Raw genomic sequence first — 24,986 nt, 5'->3', positions numbered from 1 at the left:
CCTTTTACTCTTCTTTTCTACCTGGGCCAGCCTCCTTAGTGTATTTATGGCTGCCCTTTTACAGGAACAAGTGGGTGACCCAAGAAAGAAAAAGGGGCAAATATATTACTTCCTTTTTTTCTATTTATTACTATCAGAGAAGCAACAACAATCACCTTTCTTCCCTCACATTTTTCTATGGGAAATGATATAGGGAGTAATCATAAATATAATGGGAGAGGGGGGACTATAGGGGGGTGCCTTGGGGAAGAAAATGGGGCAAGTATATTTGGTGGAACTTCGTCGTCAAACAATTATCAGGACAAGAACAACTCACGCTGAACTTCTTAATATTTGGTGGAACTTCGTCGTCAAACAATTATTTGGTGGAACCAATAAATCGTGACCACTCATATTGATTTGAGCGGAAAGCACACCACTTTTAGTTTATTTTTTAATTAATTATTTTATTTAGAAGGTTGCTGGCAAAACAAGATCCCGTACTTCTTTACCAGAACCCAAATTCCACTAACTATATAATTCAAAATACTTTCCCAAACACACCCAAACCCGAGTTCAACAGGAAAAAAAGTTGGATTGGGTTCGGGTCAGGTTCGGGTTTGTGTTGAGTTTTCCCAACCCGTGTTGAATTCGGGTCAGGTTCGGGTTGAGACATTGGGCAACCCGACCGAGTGAAACCCAACATTTTTTATGATTTTTTTTTTTTTAGTACTGCTATGGAGACCGATTTGCGTACCTAGAGTGAACCGAACAAATCTTTACATGCCACATGGCATGGGAAGGGTAGTTTTTCCATTTAAGGGGAAAATACCAAAAAACAAGGGGAACCAAGATTGCTAGGTTGTGAAAAGGCTATTAGTTCGGTTCCACTCTAGGTCCCCAAATCGGTCTCTATATCATTATTCTTTCCTCTCTTTTTTTGTAAGCTTAAAAAATCGAGTTGGATCGGGTAGAACTCGGGTCGGATTCTGGATGGGAAAAAGGGTTCCTTGAGTTGGGTCACGTTGAACCTCGCAGGTTGGAAATCGGGTCGAGGTGGGAAAAAGGGTTCCTTGAGTTGGGTCACGTTGAACCTCGCAGGTTGGAAATCGCGTCGAGGTGGGAAAAAGGGTTCCTCGGGTTGGGTTGGGTTGGGTTGGGTTGGGTTGGGTTGGACTCAACCCAGCCCTACCTGACCCAAGTTGCACCCCTACCAAAACACCTTCATTTCAAAGTCCACGTATATCTAACTCTTGTGAAACAACCACTTCCCTCACGTGTGGCCGTATGAATTTTTAATATCAAGGAGTTGTTGGATTTTGAATCTAGGACCTGCCGCGAGGCAATAGCATAGATAGCATGTGAGACAGCCAATTATTCCAAAAGCCATTAGAGTTGGTGTTATTTAATCATATACTTATACTTCAACAACTGTTTCATGAAATCCCTTGCATCTATTTAAAATAATTTTATCCAATTTGAATTAAAAATATCAGTTAAGTCTACCTACTGTTTCATGCCTTGCTTTAGCTGGTGTTGTTCGCATTGTGCTTGAGTTATTCCACTTTCTTTCTCTTTGATTGTGGTTCTTTGTTTTTCCCACTTCATTCTCTTTCTTCGGTCTGCGTCCTTTTCTCATTTACATGATTCTACTATTCAAAAGAAAAGTCTACTATAAATAAGGGAAATGATAAATGCGCCCCTTTTCATCACATGAGATACCTAACTGCAGTGTACGTAGCAATGAAATCCGTTGAATCCTTTGCAGTCATAGTCATTGATACACTGTTGATGGGTGTCCCAAGTGATGAAAGGGGGCTCATTTATCATTTCCCTAAGTAAACTAATGTAAAAAAAAATCTTTATTGTTATTTTAAAATCATATTTTATTATTATTATTTGTCCACAAAGAAAACCCACCAATGTTGAAGACACCCACCATTATTAACTTGATTTATTATAGAGGGAGGTCTCCTTTGCGACGTTTTCTTTTGGAGAAAGTCTGAATCTTATATGCGACCTTTTCTTTCTTCTTTTGGATAAGTCTTTTTTAATGTTGTAGGGACGTTTGAAGAAAAGCATACATGATGAAAAAGAAAGGATCTAAGTTGGATTGCAACAAGGGCAGTGATAAATCGACTCGCCAAATTGATAAAGTGACTCCTCATGTGTCTATCTCTCTCCTCTTTCTCTCTCTAACCTGTCTATCTCTCTCCTCTTTCTCTCTCTAGAGGAGAGAGAAAGACACGTGGGGAGTCGATTTATCAATTTGGGGAGTCGATTTATCACTCCCCTTGCAACAATTTTCTATATAAAAGTTTGGAAAATAGAAATCTCTACTATTTGACACACGAAAAAGATAAATTAATTGAACCAACCCTGTTAAATTTTTACTTAGCGGGACTTCCAACTTATGACAAGATCCCTCTAACTTAACCATAATCATATCATTTCTAAACCGTATAGAAAGAAGAAGAAAAATCCAAGTAAAATTTTCAATGAGAAATGTTTTTCTTTCAATCCAAACAGGGAGTGTGTACATTTTTCTTTTAAAAAAAAATAGCAAGCAAAGAACAACTAGAGCTCCTTGTTTCAAAGTCCAAATAAATCTCTATGCAGGGCCCCCACCTTGAATAAAAAAGGCTCTACAATCCCTCTTCTTTGGATGGTCCTAACCCTTTGGTTTGTGTCTTGTGAATGGAACTTCTAAGGGTCAAGATTGTCTGATGGAGGAAATTAAATTGTTTAGATGCCGTCGATGTCGATTTGCAGCGGGCCCAGCAGATTAATGGCGTGGATCATGGAACATAAACCCCACCTCCAATCTGTTATTCCAAGGAAAAAATAGTAGCAGTACTTGACCATAAGTGCCTACATACACTCACGTCATGATGTTCTCAACAAGTTGGTTCCATTTAAATTAATTTATTTTAAGGGGAATGATATATTTGCCCCTATTTCTTCCCCACAGCCACTCCCTTGTGGAATGCAATGTAAAAACAGTAATAGGGGTGGCTCAGGGAAGAAAAGGGGGCGAATATATCACTTCCCATGAATATAAGAGGACTTTCTCTCCCCAAGATACATCAATGTTCAAACAGTTCACTTTCAAACATGAACAAGACTCTAACAGGTCACATAATGTGATTAAGAAAATCTGACAATCAGGACTTTCCCTCTCTCTAGAAGAGCTTATCAGGACTTTCCCTTTTTCTAGAGGAGCTTTTCAGTTAGATATCTTGACCCTCTCTCTTTCTCTAGGTGTAGCTTTTCAAAACATATTTTGATATAGACACTCCCTCCTTTCCCCTTCGTCGGGGGCTCACGGCGATTGGAAGGACAACGTTGATATCATGCACGCCTCTCTCTCTCTCTCTCTCTCTCTCTAACTGTTTTTTATGTCCACAAAATGGTAAAATGACAAAATTCTGAAATAATCTGAAGATTTTAACAAACATTACGACATTTTCATTTTTATTATCTATCGTATGCATGAAAAGTATTGTGGTATTTTTATGATAATTTTTATTTTATATTATTTCTTAAATTATATATAATTTTAAATTTTTTTATTTTTTTCTAAAATTAAACGCGGAATTTTTAAAAATATATATATAATGTATTCCGAGATTTATCATTGCCAAGAAATTTTTGAGAATGATATTTGTGACTAGGTATAAAGCTCCTTTTTATATGTAAACCCTACGTGCATTGAATACTTTCCTAGTTTCCTTTATTTCATAAAAAAAAATTAAAATGTAGACCCTTGGTTATGCAGTAATATTTACTTTACATCATGTGAAAAAACAAAATCATTTTTAAAAAGTTTAGTCTTTTAATAAAAACATGAGTAATGATAAACAGAAAGATGTCCTTGCAAAAAATTTAGCAGCAATTTACGCCCGTACTAAAAATGAAAAAGGAGTCATAAATGCGGTTGGACGATGTGGATGATCAAATGGGGTTCTTGGGGTATGATGAAAATGGCAAACATACTTTTAAATTGGTGTCATAACCTCTAAAACTATCACTAGCGGCTTCCTGTGACCATAGTTAGCAAAACATGATGCGGCAAAAAATGAAAAAAAGTGGGATGGGAAAAATTCACGTTTAATACTGTAAAGGTATTAAATAAAGCCATCTCCAACAGCTTAAGCGTTTGGAGTGATTGGTTGTTTCACATGGTATCAGTGCATAGGTCCTGAATTCAAAACTCCTTGATATTAAAAATCCACATGTAATGGCAGACCCAAAAGAGAGGCCACATGTGCCACATGTAGGCCAATCCTAAAAAGAGGAACCAGACGTGAGATGGCGTTATTTAATCTTTTACTCTAACACTCCTCCTCACGCGTGACCCCTCTTTTTAGGGTTTTTAGGGTTGACCTACATGTGGCACATGTAGCCCCTCATTTGGGTCGGCCATTGCATGTGGATTTTTAATATCAACGAGTTTGTACTCAGGACATTTGCTCTAATACCATGAATGAAAACTAAGTAGAACCGAAAGTTATATTTTTCAAACACGGTATAGTTCGAAAGGACATAGTAAAAAAAAGGTCAAATAGTTCAAAACACAAAAAGATGTGTTTAATTTGTTTAAAATTTTATCATTTACAAAATATATAATGTAAAATTGGAAAGTTGGCCAGAAATTCATTTAAAAAGTGTTTAAACGTTTTCCCAAAAAATATTTTTGCTATTAAAGTTTAAAACAAAGTATTAAATGGCAAACCCACAAAATACATTTTTGTTTAAAACGAAGTACGTTTTAGTACCTATGAGACCAATGCCGACTCAAGTCTCTCTGCTCATCCAACACCAGACAGAGAAGAGTTCAAATGGCTAAAGGTGCTCTACCACATGCCGAATAATCATTCCAAAATCTATTGCCAATACATCACCTTTCGTGAGCCTAGTCTCCTTTGATGCCAACTTGATAGAACAGATGGAAATCAGTTAGCATTAATCTATCATCACTAATCTATTCATCTGGATCTAAACTAGATATATCCGAACAAATATTCGTAATTTTGAGAAACATTTAACTATAGTCATCTAAACTCGAGAAATAGAAACATTGCTCGTGTTAAAGCATTTTAAGCATCATCTTTTGTATTGATTCTCTTAAAGCATTGAGGACCTCCCATATCATATTCTCCATTTAATTTTTTTACTTTAACACAACAATCTTCTATAAATTTTGCCCTTAAAATTTTGAGAATTCATAAATAATTAGCTGAATTTTTTAGCTTCTCTAACAAAATGTAACTCAACCCACGTTGGGGTCCATCTTTGATGACTCCAATCGATGCTACCATGCATTTTTCCCTCATTCTTCCCCCCCTTCAAAAGTCATTACTTTACCAAAACAAAATCTATTGATACATTATATAAATTACACTCAAGAGATAAAAAGAACACATACGAAGAAGAAAGCGAATTTATTTGGCTCAGAAAATACATTGTTGGAGCTCAATCTCTAGAAGTGTGTACATGAAAGAGTTTTCCATCTTCTATGAACACCAGTACCTAAAATCGACCGTTGACACTCGCCCATTAAGGCAACTGACCCATGATGACTTGCACACTAACGCATTAGTCTATAGTGATCCATTTCTATAAAGATCGGTATCTAAATCCGGTCCATGAAGACTAGCCTATCGAGGCTAGAGTCCTACCAAGCCTATTGAGGCTTTTCACTGCACATCTTCCCTGCGAATTATACATTTCTAATTGGGACATGTTTTGGGTGACATGTTAGAGTAGATTAGATCTGACCATTGGAACATATGTTTTAGATAAGAGGTAGTTAGATGAGAGAAGGTTAGAATAGTTTGTGTAATTAGTTTAGATTGGGATTACCATTCTTATGCTTATCCTTATCTTTTATCATGTTTATCTGTGAGTGCTTTACATAAACATTGATTATTGTTATTAATGAAGATTAACCATGATTAATGATCAAATTTCAAATTTCACATCAATTAACCAAACTGACATTCAGCAATGTTTGATGAAAAAAAACTCTTTTCGTTTTACTTTCTTTAGAGAAGTTGATTTTTTTGGGGACCAAATTAAGGGAACGAGAGTAAATTCGAGAGAGAGAGATTGAGAGAGTAAACTTTTTCATGATGAAACTTTAGGGTAGAGTTGATAATTGGAGAGAGAGAGAGAGAGAGAGAGAGAGAGAGAGTCTTAGCCACTTAAAACATCATAATCAACGGCTTAAAGAATTATATTGATTGAGAGAGAGAGAGAGAGAGAGAGAGAGAGAGAGAGAGAGAGAGAGAGAGAGAGAGTCTTAGCCACTTAAAACATCATAATCAACGGCTTAAAGAATTATATTGATTGAGAGAGAGAGAGAGAGTCTTAGCCACTTAAAACATCATAATCAACGGCTTAAAGAATTATATTGATTGAGAGAGAGAGAGAGAGAGAGAGAGTCTTAGCCAGTTAAAACATCATAATCAACGGCTTAAAGAATTATATTGATTGAATGTTGTAATGAACTGCATTACAAGTGCGTCACATGTTTCAAGTATATTGATTTGGTGAGCAGTCAACGAAATGGATTGTTAAAAATATTGAGTTGGGTAGAAAATAAACAACAGCCCTCTTTCAATTAGTTGAAATCATATTAGTTAACTAATTAATTAAAATAGTCTAATCACGTGAATTTTCATATTGATTAAGAAAGTTGATTAAACTAGTCTAATCACGTGAATTTTGGTCAATAACCCACCTATTACAATGTGTATGTTGTCAACACATTTCATGAAGTCACATAGTTTTTATGATTATGCCATGCGCGTGGATGTTATGGGATCCATTGATTCCATTCAACAGATCCCATAACATTAACATCCAAGCCGTTGATCCAACCTTGATAGACCTGATCTATCAATTCTCATTTAGGGTTTTGACAAGAAAAGCTAAACCGTTGATTTTCTATGGCCTATATCTTTGGGAAAGGATGTTCTGTTATGGCCAGAGGACAACCAATGGTTGATCTCAACGAGGATTGATCGAAAGACTAGATTAATCAAAGGCCTAGGTTTATCCGATAAAGGTGATCTCATCGCCATTCGGATCTACGGATCGGATAACACAAACAAAACAGAAGTGGGGCACAATAAGTCTCTTTTAAGAAGAGCATAGCAACTTTCTTTTACCCATTTTCCTTTGGAAATAATTTCTAATTAACTTAAACATTTTAGCCATTTTTTAATTTGAAGTGATAAATTCTCCCCCTTTTCTCCCCCGGGCCTCCGCCAATCTAGTGTATTTATGAATTCTGAGACTACTCTTATAGTCTATTACACTAGGGTGTGGCCCGAGGAAGAATATGGGAGGCGAATATTTCACTTCCAAAGAAATAAGTGATTTTCTTCAAAGAGTTTTTATATGATTAAAGAGGCCTTATAGTCGATACAGCCCGGATGATCCAAACCGTCCATAAAATGGGACACAACCTAAATAGTTTTTGGCATCTGCTCCGGTCGACCTCTTTGTTTAGATAGTTTCCATTTTAGCTAAGATATGATTTCTTGTAAGGATCCAATGTGGTCTGATAGTCTGATGTTATCGTTATCACCCTATTAAATATAATCTGATATTCAACACGTAATCCTTTTTAGGAATAACGCGTCTAAAACGGGATTCCGTTTAGAAAATAAAGATGGTGAAATTGACCAATTTCATGTTGATTTTTAGCTTTTCTCGTATTGGTGCCCTGTTCTTTGTCTCATTGCGCGGAGAGGCTCTCCTCCCTGTTATTGGACTCAAACTTAAATGATTGTCAGCCCTAAACCTATTATTGGACTCAAAATTACATTTTGAGTCCAATTATAGGTTTAGGGTTCACAATTGGTTGTCATAATTTGAAACAAACAGGTCCTATAAGTCCCCTTCAAGTGATTTCTAGGATGCACCTATGCTCACTTTTTGCCTGCATCGCCCTCATTTTCTCACGTGAATCATGCAATCTCGTTGAAGCTCATCGGAAAAACTAACTCCTCTAGCGTTTGGTACGTAGTTCATCCCCATCCTTTGAACCCATGACTTTCGTGGGTTCATCACTTGGTAGACACCACGCTTGCCACCCTATCTCAGCTAATGCTCCTCTAACTCTCAACCCCAACTTCAAGACATGACAGCTTCTTGATCGACTCCTATTGACCTGGCTCATTCAGTGTTCGACCTACTATTGAGCTAGCTTCCACACGTGAAAGCAAAGATCCCACATCGGTAAGGTTTTAGGATGTGGATGGGCTTATAAGGATTCGGGCACCCTCCCCTAATGGCTAGCTTTTAGGATTGAGTTCTACCCGGTTCCCAACAAGGGTTATAGAGCCCGGGTGTGGTAACCCGGGTGTGCCTCCCAGGATGGAAATATCCCTCATGGAAGATCTCGGCAACCCTGGTATGCCTCCTAGGAGGGAAAAATCCCTCGAGGAATATTGAGATTGTCCACTTTGCTTCTAGGCAATTTCTCATAGTTCTACCCGGTTCCAACAAGAAAGATCTCCCTAAATTGTTACATAAGTCATGGGACTTTCTAGGCAATTTCGCTGGTACAAGAAATTTAGTCCACAAAAGTTGATAAATTTTCACATAAATAAAGGGACTTGCTATGCAATTTCGCAGCAATTGCAATTTCTCAGCTAACTTTTGCATTAATATGAGAACAGCCACCTCAGATGAATTTGAGTTGAATGAATAAGACAAAATCTGCTAACAAGTGAGCTTGCGTGGCTGCTCTCTCATGCAAAAATTAAAAGGCTAAATAAATAGCTTTAAGCAAAATTGCTAGCAAATCCTCTCCAACAAATAGAGAGGCAGTGAGTGGTATTTACGCCCCTTCTGATCACAAGGGACATCCATTGACAGTGTACGTTGCAATCAAAGTCTCTGGATTTTTATGACATCAAGTACATTAGGTACCTTTTTGTCATTATACACTGACATTGCGTGTCCCTAGTGATCACTTCCCTTTTTCTTTCCTTCTTTCCCACGTGGAAATTTCAGCTTACGTCATCATCTCTATCCTCCACCAACGTGACGTCATAAAAAAAGATAATATGAAAAAGGCCATCGTGGCATTTTTTCCTGGAAGCCTCTATTTTTCACTCCCTCGTTTTGGTAGTTGCACCCACTCACCTTTTTAGAAGGTAAATATGCTTTTGGATAATTAGAACTAACTGAGCCCCTCTGTGTATGTTTAGATATTGGAAATGAGGTGGAGATATGTTTTGGCCTAAAAAAGGAATAGAACAACTACTCTTTGCTAAAAAATAAGGCAAGGGTAACAAAGAAACACTAGAAAGTCTATCTTTGACTAATTTAAGAGACGACCCAATCTCCTCTAGGATACACTTCTATTTAAGTAGAGATTAGGTCGACACTTTCTCCATTCAAAGATTCTGTATTTCTATAGGCCTCCCTTTTTCTCATTCAAACCTTTTATTCGTCTCTTCTTGCTAATCAAATCCTTTATTTTTTGAGGTCTCTTATCATGGTGTGTATGTTTGTTTCTTATACCCATATCTTTGTTTTCTTCATTATAGCTTCTTCTTATCTGGGTTTTATCATTTTTCTTAATTTTGGTTATTGGGTTTCTTTACCAGGCACAAGAAGGTTGTGAAAATATCATATATGAAGAGGTTAGCTTTAAAAATTTTAGTTTATGTTTTATGGTTTTCTTCTTCTAGTCCTTTAGATGAATTCGAATTAAAAATTATTTGATTACATGTTTTTAGGAATTTTTCTTGAATTCCCGCGAATTGAAGCTTTTCTCGTGTCGATGGATTCCGGCAAATCAAGACCCAAAAGCATTGATCTTTCTATGCCATGGTATTGATCACAACTGTTCTACTAAATGCAGAATTGAGAATTATTTTGCTTTTAATATTCGAAGTTCTCATTTATTTTATTTTTTTCAATTTTGGTGTTTGCTAGGATATGCCATGGAATGCAGCATATCAATGAAAGGTGAATCTCTAATGAATATTATTTTTCCTGTACATTTTTTTATGAATAGAATCAGGAAGAAATTGAAATATGGGATTGTGAATCTAAAATTGATTTTGGGTATTGAATTTAGGTACTGGAACTCGACTTGCGAAGGCAGGTTATGCAGTTTATGGTGTGGACTATGAGGGCCATGGAAAATCATCTGGCTTGCAAGGTTACATACCAAGCTTTGATGACCTTGTCAATGACTGCTCTGATTATTTTACAACCATATGTGGTAAGGAAAATTCATCTGTTTCCCTCTCTCTCCTCTGTTTTCCTCTGTTCCTTTGTTTGTATTTGTATAGTCCTGAAACTAAATCTTTTTTTCAAAAAAAATCAGAAAAGAAGGAGAATAAGATGAAATTGAGATATCTTCTTGGAGAATCAATGGGAGGAGCAGTTGTTCTTCTCTTACATAGGAAAAAACCAAAATTCTGGGATGGAGCTGTTTTGATTGCTCCCATGTGCAAGGTAATAAAATTCTGTGTTTTCTTTTTGGTTATTCCTCTACTGTTTATGATTTGAAAGATTCCCTTCAAAAAATAGATTTTTGACTTGAAATTGGAATTGGGTTTTGTTCAGATTGCTGAAGAGATGAAGCCCCACCCACTTGTTATCAGTGTATTGAATAAGCTATGTAGGATTATTCCAACATGGAAAATAATCCCAACTCAAGATATTATAGATATTGCTGTGAAGAACCCAGAAAAAAGAGAAGAGGTAAGTACTCTTGCTCTGGAAAGTTTTTTCCTTGGAAATTTTTTTTGTTTCCATAATTTAGAGGGAAATTATATGGTTATGGCTTATTTAGAGGGACATCATTATAAATTAAAGTTCCCTATAAATAAAACTTGAACTGAGGTTCTTTAATTTACTCTCTTTCATGTTTAATCAAACAATGGAAAAGCAAGAAATTTTAGAAAAGTTCTTCTTTTATAAAATTTCCAGAAGATTCATGCAGTCTTCAGTTTTAAGCTATTTATAGATTATTTTATTAACTTTTGACTAATAAATAAATGCAGATTCGTTCAAATCCACTCTGCTACAAGGGAAAACCTCGTCTGAGAACAGGGCATGAGCTTCTCATGGTCAGCTTAGACATAGAAAAGACATTAGACCAGGTAAAGGCTCTTTTAATTCACTTATTCTGTTCAATTTTTTTTTTCATACTCATTAACTCGTTTCTTTAATTGGGTACGTCGATTTGAACATGGAGTTGGTTTTTTCCTAAATTAAAAGAAACAAATCCACAACAAATCCTCGAAATTTATTGCCATTTTTAAAAATGGCAACTGGTTTTATCTATCCATAGCCATTCCATACCTTTTAAATACAAAGCAGTATCCTTTTTTTTTAATTACACGTAAGGTGTGATGAATTTTAAAAGCCCTTGTTTTAGTATCAGACAACTCATTCCTTTGTTTTTTTTATGGTTTGGCTCGTTTGAATTTATAAAAGGACGGTGGGAAAAATCTTTAATTAGAAACAGGGAAGTCAGCAACACGTGCACACCGTATAATAGGGCGCCACCCCGCTCACCTTTGACGCAAAAAATGGTCCTTTTTCCGCTATTTTTGTGGCTTGTTAAGCAACCGATCTGAGCTTAAAAGGGTTTTTTTTTATGGTGTCTTCTTTTGACTTTTCATTTTCGCAGAAAAGTCATTATAAAATTCAAATTTTCATTTATTTAATTTACGCGGAAGGTTGCTCCATTGTGACCTGGTGGTCACTGGTTCGAGTCACGGAAACAGCTCCTCTGCTATGCAGGGGTAAGGTTGCGTACATCTAGCCCTCCTCAGACCCTGCAATGGCGGGAGCCTCGTGCACTGGGCCGCCTTTTTTTACATGGAAGCATATATTCACTGTCATTGTTTATTATTCTTAAACTCAATTTAACCGTAGTTAATCATTTCCGCAGTAGAGGTGGTTTATCATTTCCATGGTAAAGGTGGTTCATCATTTTTACAGTAAAGCATTTTTGGGGAAAAGAAATATTTTGCACGGTATTCATAACCCGGTTATGTGTAGCATAATTTCACAAGGGATTTGCTAGCCTCCTTCGTAGAACCACCTTCGCGCTCCGTCCTTTGCCGCATATGTTGACTTTTGCTTTTTTCATTTAATCCATCTGACATGGCTGTCCTCACTGGCAAAGGACGGGGCGCGAAGGCGCTTCTGCAAAGAAGGCTAGCAAATCTCATGTCACAAAGATAGGATTTGTGTTGCAAAAAACTTTTAAATTAGCGAATTGTCTTTCATATGAAATCCATATTTCGATAAGATGATTTTTACAAGTGACTTACTTGGAACTTTTTATTTACAGGTCTCATTTCCTTTTATGATTGTTCATGGAGGAGACGACATTGTAACGGACCCATCGGTGAGCAAATTGCTATATGAGTCAGCTATGAGCTCTGATAAGACCTTCAAGTTATATCCCGGCATGTGGCATGCGCTCACTTCCGGTGAGCCACCTGAAAATATCGAACTTGTCTTCTCCGACATTGTCTCATGGTTAGACCAAAGAGCTGTCATTGTGAATTCGAGATCGGAGAGAGAACAAAAAAGTGAGCATGATCGCCCTGCATTCGATGAGAAGATGGTACAATAAATTTAGGATGATGGATCAACACCAATGGTAGATTTAGGGCTACCATGATCGATCCAACAATGAAAGAAGTGTGAGGAGCACATAGATTAGAAAATTGAGGGGTTGCCCATGTGACAGAGATAGGGTCCATGGTAATAAAAATTCTTCTTGAAACTTTAAAATGGTACAAAAGCTTGTCCATGGGAAGTTTGTCATTTGGGTATTGTGCAATAAATATTTTTTCGCAGTCAAATTACCAAAAATGCCCTTTTGGCAATCACAACTTCACCCTTCTTTGATGCCAATTTAAAATAGAGGAATTATATTGCTTGAATGTGAGTCTAGTGAACAGTAATCCACCGACAACAGTTCTAATACCTCTCTTACTAACACAAAAAACACTTTCACAACTTATTTTTAACCAGTTCAAGAGTACATTCTCCTCACTACTTGGCTGTTCAGATCATATTTTGTCATGTAGATTGACCCAATTGTTATTTCTCATGAGAGCACTCATGTAAATGCATCTCAGAATATCAATCCTTGCTAAAAGTCAACTTTGAGACATAAGAAAATCCCAAAATTTCTCTTTCTTTACTTTGTTATAAGCACAACCAAAATCCATTTTCTTTCTTGCTTCAAAGGTGTTGTGATACAATGTGAGTAAGAGGCGCATGGCCTCTAATTGAATTGGGCCTCAAACAAATGAACAAATTAGAATAATTCCTTTATATCACATCCAATTTACAACCAAAATCCTACCAAATTTATAACAAACAAATGCAACTAACATAACTAATTAATGTTCTGAAATGTTTTGATCCCATCAAGAAATTTCAACATAGCAATGACTCAATATATATATATATATATATATATATATATATATATATATATATATATATATATATATATATATATATATATATATATATATATATATATATATATATGTGAGGGCCTTTAAAATGGATGGCTTGGATCACCCAAACAATGTGGGCCCCCACTATTTTTTAATATATATATATAGAAAACGGTTCCTACACATATGTGTAGAGAGTTCTCTACACACTAGCTTAAAAAACAGTGGGGGCCCACATTGTTTGGGTGATCCAAGCCATCCATTTTAAAGGCCCTTACATAGATAGGGTGTCTACAAAAAATCAGATCCATAGGATCATCCCAACCCTACGATTTGTGGAGGTAAAATGGATGTCTTTAAACCTTCACAAATTAGTCCATTTTTTGCCTCCACAGTTTGAATGGTTAGGATGATCCTATGGATCTGATTTTTTGTGGACACCCTATCTATGTGAGGGCCTTTAAAATGGATGGCTTGGATCACCCAAACAATGTGGGGCCCCACTGTTTTTTAAGCTAGTGTGTAGAGAACTTATCTACACATATGTGTAGGAACCGTTTTCTCATATATATATGCGAAATTATATGGTGTAAGGCCTTACAACAATACAGTAGGGGTACCGCCCTTGATATTTGATCCAACAGCAGCTCACGTTTTGAGTTTTTTGAGGAGCTGTTGTTGGATCAAATGTCAAGGGTGGTACTTCCACCGTACAAAGGCCTTAATATATATATATATATATATATATATATATATATATATATATATATATATATATATATATATATATATATATATATATATATAATCTTTGTTTTCTCTTTGCATCATTTAGCACGCTTTCGTTGTGTTGCGGTGAAGGCAAAAGTCCCTTCTCCCTAAAGGATCTGGGGGCGGGGGGATTTGCATTACATCCTGATTGGAGTTTGGAAATTTCAAGGAGGGCTGTTCTTGAAGCAGGTCAAGTATGGCATGGAATTCATTGAACACAACCCGGATGAATGATTTTAAGCCCCTCTCCCTCCAATTCCTTCAAAGATCAGCTCAAGATTAATTTATTTTCTTGCAAGATAGTTTATTTTAAGGGATTTGATGGCCAATATAGCGGAAAGCCATTTAGAGTCTCAATTTTGCAGAATAGAATAGCCACCTCAGATGAATAAAATGAATGAGACAAGATCTCAAGAAAGGTGAGCCAAGGTCGCTGTTCTCTTCCTCAAAAGTAAGTCAAGAATTGTCGTTATACGAAATTACCCCTAAGGTTCTGTTTGGATGCTTAAGCATTCTTTAGAGAAGTAGAATTTATAGAAGGGGGTAGGATTTTGTATGACATGTAAACCTTGGGAAAACCATGAGCTTTATTAAGTTTGGATGCAAGTTAACCGAGAGAGAGAGAGAGAGAGAGAGAGAGAGATGTTTATCAAGAGTCTAGAGTCCCCTTGAATTTTATTATTACAATTTAATGGCTGTTAGCGTCAACGCCCTTGACAAAAGTGTATCTTTAAATCTTTTTCCCAAGAAAAATAAAAAAATGAATAGCCATTGATCAGCAACTTGATCGGACAGCACAAGATCAACAAATCTGATTACCACAAAAAACCATGTGCAGAGCCAAATTCAGCTAGCAAAAGATACCTAACACTCTCTCTCTCCGTCTCTCGTCTCGCTACACAAGTAAAAATTACGAGGGATCCACTATCAAAATGTTTTGCACCATTGATATGATGGACCCCAACATATATAGAGATGCCATTCTTATGTCCTTGTTTGTAAAAGGATAAAATAGGCAAAAAATAAATCTTTAGGCCTCTTTGGACACGGAAAAATAAAATAAAATTTTACACAATAAAAAAATAATTGAAGTTTTTTTTTCCATAGTAATAAAATTTCCCTCTTTTTTAAGCAAAAATGCAAACCTACAAACCCTGAAGTATTATTCTTTATGGTAAAAATTTCATGATTTTTCCCGGTTCCAAAAACCCTAAAAGTTATTTTTGCAAAAGTAGTCGATAAAATTTTAGTAATGGGATTTGTTGGGGACCATCCCAGAAGGCATTTTGCTGATGGTATGTTGCATGAGAGAGCAACCACCTCATGAATAAAGACAAAATCTGTTGAAAAGTAAGCATATGCGGCTGCTCTCTCATGCAACATGCCATCTGTGAAATGCCTTATGCGATGGTCGCTAGCAAATAACTCAACTCGACTCACCTAAGCCTTTGTCCCAAACTAGTTGGGGTCGGCTAATGAATCATGTAGAAAATTTTCATGAAGAAGGTGAGAGGATCTTCCCGGCTCAAAATAACTAAGTCTAATCCTGATACTAGTTGGGTACCAGTTGGGTTCGTCTACATTGATCATTTTCTTCCATTTTCTTTTATCCAAGGTTATGTCTCTGTTATGTTCTTAGCCCTCAAGTCTCTCATCACTGTTCTACCCAAGTTGTTTTCCCTTTAGTAATTATAAAAATAAAAATTTGGCTTTTTAGTTCAAATGGTTAGTCGAACAAGTTTTTGGTAATTTCTTAAAACTATATTAAGAAACTAGAATCTTCTTGTCCAAAGTAACTATTAAATGTTAATTCAAAATGTTTGGAGTTTAAAATAGTAAGGGGATGCCTTTTGGTAGATAAATTTTAGCAATTAATTAGGTAAAGTTAAAAAAAAGAGTTTGGTTGAGAAATTGCTCTCAAGAGAAGTTTTGGTATTTTTATCAAAAATAATTATTCACTGTGTCAACTTAAAATAAACAATTTTGACCTGATTCTTGCGGAAAAAACATCGCTTTGAATCCGTTGATTGACTTGATTCATATTAAATCTGTGATTTGATCGATTCCCACTGCCCTCCTTTTCGCGTGCGGAAATTGCGCTCTTTTCTCACTTGCGAATTCACAAACGCGGAGGAAGAGAAAAGTGACAAATCCTCTGACGAAAGGACCACGTCAGCCGAATCAATCTAGAAGCAGATATTTTTCACTCCCTCGATTTGGTGGGATGATCCAAACCGTTCATATGTTCTGCCACAAGTTAATAGGCTGTACCTTGTAAATCATCCTATGAAGTGGGGCCTACAGTACTCTTTGAAAAATACCAGTTAGTTCCCGTTGGAGCTAACTTACTAGTGGTATCAAAAGCATGAGAAAAGTACGGAATGTGGGAACAAGTTTTGAGGAATTACGGATTTAGGGTACTTTTTAAAACAAGCATCAAATACGGGTGATTCTTCAAAATCGGGTGGTAAAAAAACCCTAATACCCTTCTGATATGATCAGAGTCCTCGTATGTTGTCCTTCTCGATGAATGAGAACGTCAATCATTATCATTAAAAATTTTAAAGGATGAGAACGTCAATGGAGGGAGAGTGAAAATATCATCAAAAAGCGTTAAAGTTGCCCACTTTTCACGTCAAATCATGTACGTCTCTTTTAGCTTAGAACGACGACGTTACTGAACATTTTATTATTTCCCACGTCTCTTTTGGCTTAGAACGCGGCTGGATTCTTGACTACACTGTCGGAATATCAAGTACGCCGCCGAATTCAAGAAACACCTATCGTTCAAATATATCATGTACGCTGCCGGATTTTCTGGGTTCAAATATGTGTTTCAAATGTATCAAGTATGTAGCCGGAATATCGAATAAGCCGCCGGATTCTAGAATACGCCGCCGGAATATCAAGAGGTACGCTGGCAGTAATAGGGTGTAGGCGGAAATAGAGTGTACACCAGCGGGGATTCTATAGAATGCCGCCGGAATATCAAGGGGTACGCCGGCGGTAATAGGGTGTACGCTGAAATAGAGTGTACGCCGGCAGAAATAATGGGTACGCCGGCGGAATCTCATACAGAGATGCGGTATTATTAGAAGACTACACCGTTCTATGTTGATGTCCATGTGTCGTGGATCCGACCGTCTATGCATATTGGCGACAGCTAAGATTTAAACGAACCCAAGGGACTCTGGGTTGAAAGAAAGATTTCAAATCCAAACCAAACCGGCTCTGTATAGAGGCGTCAGCGTTCCAAAAAGTTTTTCAACACATGTCAAGCATCCATCCGTCTCTAGTTATTTCCGACGGCCAAGAGAGAAACGAACCCAAGGTTCTGTCGGTTCAAATACACATTCGGATGAACCAAAAGAAGACTTGTGAAGTACGCCAATTTAATGGGCAATAATGAAAAATGAGATTCCTGTTGATGTCAGAAGGGTGTAAGGGTCTTTTTTTCCACCCGATTTTGAATAATCACTCGTATTTGGTGCTAGTTTTAAAAAGTACCCGAAATCCATAATTCTTTTCTCCAAAAGCAGAAATAAATTGGCTGGCAAGTAGGCTCGAACTATACTGCCACAGTCTATATAAAATCTCAAATATGATGTACTAGACATGTTTCTTTAGTTTATCATTGGTTTTCTTTTCATGGAAATTTTTTATTGGAAATCTTTTTGGGAAAACTACTAAAAACCTGCCAAATAAAAACTTATCTATCCAAATCCCCCAAAAATTTCTTAATTACCAATAGGGCCCTAAATGGATTTTAATTTTGCGTTTTACCCATTTTATCCTTATATCACCCTTACAAATCCCCAAAATCTCTCTCTCTCTCTCTCTCTCTCTCTCTCTCTCTCTCTCTCTCTCTCTCTCGGAGAAATTATATAGGCGGGCGGGCATGCACGTGCAGACCACAAATACGATGGGCCCACATTATTTTGGTGATCCGAGGCATTCATTTGTTGGTCCCTGATGTGCCCAGAAAATGACCTCCAATCATGATTTAAAATTTCGACCGAAATCCAAAATTTCGGTTTTCAGTGGGGACCGAAACCGGTATTTGGCGAAATTAGAAATTTCGCCATTTACCAAATTTTGGAATTTCGGTCCTAAATTTCGAGAAAATGACTTTTTTATTTTATTTTTTAAAAAGTGTTACAAAATTTCGGAATTTCGGTCCGAAATTTCAAAATTTGTCTCCGGAATTTCTAACGAGAGTACCAAATTTCGGTTTTAGGGAAGACCGAAACTGATACCGAAATCAAAATTTTAAACCTTGCCTCCAATAGGATGATCCTAACCCTCCAATCCCCATTTTAAACCTAAACAAATCAAATGGTTAGGATCATCCTACGGAGGAGATATTCTTGGCACTTCCCACCCACGTCAGGGAACAACAAATGAATGGCTTAGATCACTAAAATAAAGTGAGCGAATGGCTTGGATCACCAAAAGAATGTGGGCCCACTGTACTTTTTTCGGCTGCACGTTTATGTACCGCTAAACTTTCTCAATTAAGAGAGAGAGAGAGAGAGAGAGAGAGAGAGAGAGAGAGAGAGAGAGAGAGATGGAGATATTTTAGGGATTTGCAAGGTGACATAAGAAAGGGTAAAATGGGTAATAGGCAAAATTAAAAGCTATTTATGGGGTGATTGGTAATTACGAAATTTTTGGGGGGATTTGTGTAGATATGTTTTTATCCAGGGGGTTTCTAGTAGTTTTCCCAATCTTTATTCCATGTAGAAGTTTTATTAGATTTTTTTTAGGGAAATGATATCAGCTGATCAACACAACTATGTTTTGTTATTTGCGCGGTTCTAGCTGATCAGCTCAAGCTCATACATCAGGTGGGACCCACGACTTCTCCTCATAATGTGATGGGGTGGGTCCCAAAATCTCCACCGAAGCCCAAGCCCATGCATATGGTGGGGCCCACAATTTTACACCTCGTATTTTCATGAGGTGTTGCCATGCACAGCGTAGATTGTATGGGCCCAGAATACTAATTTTAAAATAATTTTTAACATTATTCATACACCATCACTGACTTTCTTCTAATCTAATTTTCTACTTGGCTGTCCAGAAAAAAGCCCTTTCAGTAACTCTAATGACATGATCCTTTGCCCAAATATTTTTGTCTCGCTATCTTTGTAAAATTGCAATTGTTTGTAACAAAATGTTATTTTCATCCTTTCCTACCATGTCTTTTTCATCAAAGTGGCCATTTCCCTTCATTTTCAAAATCTCCCGAAAATAAAGTCATTTCAGAAATAGGACAAACTAAAAGGCATGGTGGTGGTTTTTTTTTTTTTCTTTTTTTTGGGGGTAAGCTGAGGTTAAGCAGACCCCTACCAGATATATTAATATAAAGAAAAAGATACATCATGAAGGGGAAAACAGACAACCCAAACCACATATGGAAGGGGAGAGCAACAAAAGAGAAAAGGCCCGAACAAGAGAAAAGTGGAGCCCAAAAAAAAAAACAAGCACACATCCAAAGTAAAAAAGGGCTCCAACAAAACAGCAGCAAGGGGGACCAAGCCATGATAATCCAAGAGCAGCGCAGGTCCTTGAACCAAACCAAAGCCGGTCGGGAGGAGGCAAAACATAATTAAGCCTCTCAATGGACCCAGACGGTCTGATGGACCATCCAAATCCGAACTTAAACAGACAGGACCTAGACACATTACCAGGATCCATGGACACATTTCGGGAGCCTATCAATAATTATAATCCCCCTTTGTTTCATACGATTAGTAGCATTTCGTTGTCATCGTATAATATATTAATGAAATGGAATCTTTAAACGCAAGTTGCACCCGGCTTTTTTACGTTGAAGACAGATTGAGAGTCATGCGAAGAAAATATGTTTGTAAAGAAAAATAAATAAAATAAGGAATACGATATCCACACTCTATGATTTCAGTAGTGGGATCCCTCTCTTTGTCTACACTTCTTTGGTTAGCTGTTAAAGGCTGTCATTATTCTTCAAACACACTATCAATAGCCAAACAAGAAAGTATAAGAAAATGAAGAGTGTCTTTGCCACCCTGGCCCTTTTAGAGCTATCATAGACTTTGATTGGAATATACATGTGCCACATGTACAGTAGGGTCCTTCAGCTGAAAACAGATAAGGGCATAGTTTCACTTTTTATGTTGAATTCTAATGGCATGTTTGCCAATCATGAAAATAAATTCAGTGAATATTTGTTTATTGTAAGAGTGAGATACAAGGGGGTAATGAGTGAGGAGAGCATAGATTGCGGCTGAAAACATGGAAAAAAAAATGCTATTTAACTGGGAACAAAAAAAAAAAAAAACTATTTTAAACAGAGAATTTTATTTCTCTGTTTTCTAGTCCCATCTGATTCTCTCTCCAGTCTATATCAAATCTCTCTCTCACTAGCCCTCTCTACCCTTCTCTCACCTTGGCAAAACACATATACCCTGGATTTTTTTTTCATGGTTGCCAAACATGCCCTTCTTGAGTTTTTATACAGTGTGTGGGCATTAAGTTCACTATTTTTCAACAAGTTCAGTGAGACCCACTTCATAAGAGATGATCCAAACCGTCCATTTGTTGGGCCATAATGTAAATAGGCTGTATGATCTCTTTGATAATCTCCATAGGATGATCCTAACCGCCCGATCTGTAGAGGTTTCTATAATGTGCAGTCCCTCTACAGATCAGAGGGTTAGGATTATCCTATGGAGATGATCTATGGGCCGGCTACGACCTATCTATATTGTGGCCCTAGAAATGAACGGTTTTGGATCATCCTATGAAGTGGGTCCCACTGTACATTTGAAAAATACTGGACTTCACTTGCACAGACCATATAAAAGTAATTATTAACGAAAAGCCTAATTGCTGATGAGATCAAAGCTCTCCAGTCTCATAATTGATGTCTCAATGTTACGGCGGGCCCGGGCAAAATGGGGTGTCTATATTATCCAGATCCCATTCTGTCAGAGTAGATGAGATCTTGACCCTTAGATTGTAAGGGAATCTTGACTGTTGATTGTAAGGATGGTAGATCAGGTAATTGGTTCGATTAGGCAGCTAAGCCAGACATGGTAATTAGGTTAGATTAGGATATTTCTATCTTTTCTAGTTCCAAAATAAATAGTTTTTACATGTTTATCCCTCGAGTATTCTATATTTACACTCATCAGGAATCTTTGTAAATCATTCAAGATTAGAGGAAAATCCTAATTTTATAACATACAAAGGCATAAGGGCCCACAGAGGGGGGCTTGGGCTTCTCCTTCATACTAATAGTCTCCTCTTTCCTTCCACAAGAAATCATTCCCTTGTTTCCTGAGGTCTATGCCCATGGTAGGCTTTTTACAACATATGCATCTTTTGTTTTTCTTTATATATAGCTTCTTCTCTATTTATTTATTTTTTTTTTTTTTTCACTTTCTTCATTTTGGTGCTCTGGCATCCTTAACAGGCACAAGATAGCGAAAATATCAGATATGAGGAGGTTAGCTTTGAAAATTCTAGTTTTTGTTTTATGGGTTCTTCTTTTTAATCCTTTAGATGAAAGATATTTTTTGTACATTAGATTTAAGGTATTAGAATTGAGGATTAGTTTAGTTCTTGTTCAGGACTTTGTCTTGAACCCCCGAGGATTGAAGCTTTTCACGTGTAAATGGCTACCAGCAAATCAAGACCCAAAAGCAATGGTCTTTCTATGTCACGGTATATATTCATCACCATTTCTAGCTACATAATTTTTTGAATAGTATTTCTACCCACTTAATTAAAAATCTAATTATTCTTATATCTCTCTTAATTTTTGTAACTGGTGTTTTCCTGCAGGATATGGCATGGAATGCAGTATCTCAATGAAAGGTTAATTACTCTCTCTCTCTCTCATGAATAATTAAGAAGAGAGAAAAATAGAACTATTAGGCCTTGTTTGACAACCATGAATTTTTTTCATGCAATATTAGCTTACCAAGTCTTAAAGAGAGGGGTAGGGAGAGTGGAAGTGGGAGAGAATGAGTGAGGAAAATAAGGAAAAATAAAACTCAATTTTGAATAGAGTTTTTCTTTTCCCTATTTTAAGCCTCTTCTCACCCACTCCTCGCTCATGCCCTCTCAATTCTCTCCCTCTCCTATCCTCCTTGCTCCTCTGCCACCACTTGGTAAACCAATATTCAATGAAAAAAAACCTTAATGGCAGCCAAACATGCCTTAGTGTGTGAATTGTAAATGAGTTTTGAGTAATGGATAATTCAGGCACCGGAATTCGGCTCGCAAAGGTGGGTTATGCCGTGTACGGCGTGGACTACCAAGGTCATGGAAAATCATCTGGCTTGCAAGGTTACATACCAAATTTTGATGACCTCGTTAATGACAGTTCTGACTATTTTACAAGCATATGTGGTAAGCAAATTCTAGTTTTCATTTCCTTCTTTTGCATTATATTTCTTGTTAAATGTTCCCTCTTTTAATTTCCTTCTAAAAAATACTAGAGGAGGAGGAGAATAAGATGAAATTGAGATTTCTCCTTGGGGAGTCTATGGGAGGAGCCGTGGCTCTTCTTTTACACAGGAAAAAGCCAAAATTCTGGGATGGTGCGGTTTTGGTTGCACCCATGTGTAAGGTCATGTATTTTGTATTTTTTCTTTTAAAGATTTCTTTTTTTTATTCTTCTTTTGTGTTTGTTGTCTTCCATTGTTTATCATATGAAATACTCTTCACCTCTTTGGGCCCGTTTGGATGCTGAGAAGATTTTGATTTGGATTTCTCACATTTGTAGCCTTTTTTGCATTTGTAATTTGGATTGGATCAAATTCTTGGATTTCTAATTCAGCAGCTGACAGTGAAAAAAAATCAGATTTCTAAGTTTGCTGTGGAAATAAGAATTTGGAAATCATCTGGGAGTTTCCTTCACCCTCTTTGCTCCTCAACCTCTCCCCTCCACTAGGAAGTACCATCTTCCCTCTGTCTCCCTCTACATAAGCTGCTATTCAATTCGTATCCAAAACTCAATTCCAAATCCAAAATGGAAGGTATCCAAACGGGCCCTTATTTCTTTTTAAATCTTCTTGTGTATTTGCTTTCAACCATTTGTTTTTTAACCTTCCATTATTTGTTTTTCATTTAATATTCTTTTTTTTTTTTTTTGCAGATTGCTGAAAAGATGAAGCCCCATCCACTTGTTATCAAATTATTGAATAAGCTGAGTCGGATTATTCCAACATGGAAAATAATTCCAACTAAGGATATTATAGATATTGCTATTAAAAACCCAGAAAAAAGAGAAGAGGTAAATAAAAAGAGAAATTATATGGTGGCCGCCCTTTACATATAAAGGGCGGAGAGAGAAAATATCAATCCTCTTGATTTTTTATCAAGGGAAAAGTTAAAAAAGGGAGTTTGACCTAGATCAAAAATCAAGGGGGAGAGTTTTCTCTCTCTCTGCCCTTGTTGGTATATGGCCGGCCACCATATAAAAACTCAAATAAAAGATAGTAAACTTATGAAAAAAAAAAGAAATTAATGAAAATTCGAGAAATCATATGGTGCCCGACCGTGAAGTCCTACAGGATTTCACGCTCGAGCACTATATATAAACTCTTAAAATTCTAACTTTATTTCTTTTTCGAGTTTTATTTTAACTTTTTATAAGTTGTCTGTTAAAGTTTTTATAATAAAAATGCAGGTTCGTAATAATCCCCTTTGCTATAAAGGAAAACCTCGCTTAAAAACCGGCCACGAGCTCCTCAGGGTCAGCTTAGACATAGAAAAGACATTACATCAGGTAAAGCCTCTTTTTTGGTTCTTCTATTTAATTAGATTTGTGAATTTTAACTTGTAGTTTGAGTTTTTTTCCCTAATTTAAAACATTCAAAACAAAAGAAAAATCTAGGAAATTATTGCCACTTTATGCAATCAAAGTGGGGCCTAAGACACCAAGGCTTAAATTCAAAAATGTCTTTTTATGTAACTTATCCTGTGGGGCTTGTGTGGGCATACATTGCCATATTAGATGGTTTGACAAGCTGATTTGGAATCTTTCTACGTGCACTTTAACAGGTTTCATTGCCATTTATGATCGTTCATGGAGGAGATGACATTGTAACAGACCCGTCAGTGAGCCGATTGTTACACGAGTCCGCTGCGAGCTCCGATAAGACCTTTAAGTTGTATCCGGGAATGTGGCATGCACTTACTTCCGGCGAGCCACCAGAAAATATCGAGCTTGTCTTTTCCGACATTGTCGCCTGGTTAGATGAAAGAGCGGTCACCGGAAATTCAAGATTGGAGATTGAACGGAAAGTTGAACACGATGAAGTTGTACTCCAAGGGAAGAAGGTCCTCGCGGAGACTTATTTTGAGCGCTTGACATAGATTTACAGCTAAGGATGAAAGAAGGTTCATCTATGTACCTAATATAATAGATATGGTTAAAGATTTGTAATAAAAAAAAATTATTTTATATGATAATGTAGTATTTCTTTTTCATTGTAAAATAAATTAATGAAATTGAGTCTTTGTACACAAGTTGCACCCAAAGGCCGTTAGATTGAAGACAGACAGATGGAGATGTTGGCCTCAAGTCAAAGAGAAAATGAAATATGCTCGTAATGATAAAAATAGATTTATTAAATGGTATCCAAGGTGCTTTACCTCTGTCGACCTGAAATTGGACTTTAATTCTTTTGTGAAGGGCTAAGATTTAGTGAGATTAATCTCAGCACTTCACAAAAGAGTGAAAGGCTTATTTTTGGGTGATTTGACTGAGCT

General features: G+C 36.8%; 2 protein-coding genes across 4 annotated transcripts; both read left to right on the top strand.

Annotated features, from left to right (window-relative positions):
- The first annotated feature begins 9,200 nt into the window (after positions 1–9,200).
- LOC143848113 (caffeoylshikimate esterase-like) lies at positions 9,201–12,849 on the top strand. Its single transcript, XM_077356937.1, has 9 exons — positions 9,201–9,499; positions 9,609–9,644; positions 9,741–9,834; positions 9,940–9,972; positions 10,085–10,231; positions 10,337–10,467; positions 10,579–10,716; positions 11,019–11,117; positions 12,320–12,849. Exons 1-9 carry the CDS (start codon positions 9,497–9,499, stop codon positions 12,605–12,607), a joined length of 969 nt encoding a protein of 322 aa, XP_077213052.1. The 5' UTR covers positions 9,201–9,496; the 3' UTR covers positions 12,608–12,849.
- An 8,590-nt stretch (positions 12,850–21,439) lies between these two features.
- LOC143848771 (caffeoylshikimate esterase-like) lies at positions 21,440–24,743 on the top strand. 3 transcript variants are annotated; one of them, XM_077357820.1, is made up of 9 exons: positions 21,440–21,560; positions 21,679–21,711; positions 21,836–21,929; positions 22,050–22,082; positions 22,473–22,619; positions 22,709–22,839; positions 23,368–23,418; positions 23,902–24,000; positions 24,276–24,743. In XM_077357820.1, exons 1-9 carry the CDS (start codon positions 21,552–21,554, stop codon positions 24,588–24,590), a joined length of 912 nt encoding a protein of 303 aa, XP_077213935.1. In that variant the 5' UTR covers positions 21,440–21,551; the 3' UTR covers positions 24,591–24,743. The 3 variants fall into 3 exon arrangements, with proteins under 3 accessions (XP_077213935.1, XP_077213934.1, XP_077213936.1); XM_077357819.1 differs by having other exon boundaries at positions 21,441–21,560; positions 23,368–23,505; XM_077357821.1 differs by lacking the exon at positions 21,440–21,560 and having other exon boundaries at positions 21,825–21,929; positions 23,368–23,505.
- The last annotated feature ends 243 nt before the right edge of the window (positions 24,744–24,986 follow it).

This window comes from Tasmannia lanceolata, unplaced genomic scaffold (assembly GCF_043159265.1).
Source record: "Tasmannia lanceolata isolate RefF3 unplaced genomic scaffold, GAP_Taslan_0.1 ptg000016l, whole genome shotgun sequence".
Taxonomy (NCBI): domain Eukaryota; kingdom Viridiplantae; phylum Streptophyta; class Magnoliopsida; order Canellales; family Winteraceae; genus Tasmannia; species Tasmannia lanceolata.
Note: the sequence above shows the minus strand (reverse complement) of the source record. Positions and strands in the feature narration are given on the sequence as shown.

What these genes read in the sequence shown, in the direction of transcription:
- LOC143848113 (XM_077356937.1), top strand. An exon ending in ATTGATCTTTCTATGCCATG is followed by an intron (nt 9,835 to 9,939) that starts GTATTGATCACA and finishes GGTGTTTGCTAG; the next exon opens with GATATGCCATGGAATGCAGC. An exon ending in TAGAAAAGACATTAGACCAG is followed by an intron (nt 11,118 to 12,319) that starts GTAAAGGCTCTT and finishes TTTTATTTACAG; the next exon opens with GTCTCATTTCCTTTTATGAT.
- LOC143848771 (XM_077357819.1), top strand. An exon ending in AATGGTCTTTCTATGTCACG is followed by an intron (nt 21,930 to 22,049) that starts GTATATATTCAT and finishes GTTTTCCTGCAG; the next exon opens with GATATGGCATGGAATGCAGT. An exon ending in ATGCAGTATCTCAATGAAAG is followed by an intron (nt 22,083 to 22,472) that starts GTTAATTACTCT and finishes TGGATAATTCAG; the next exon opens with GCACCGGAATTCGGCTCGCA.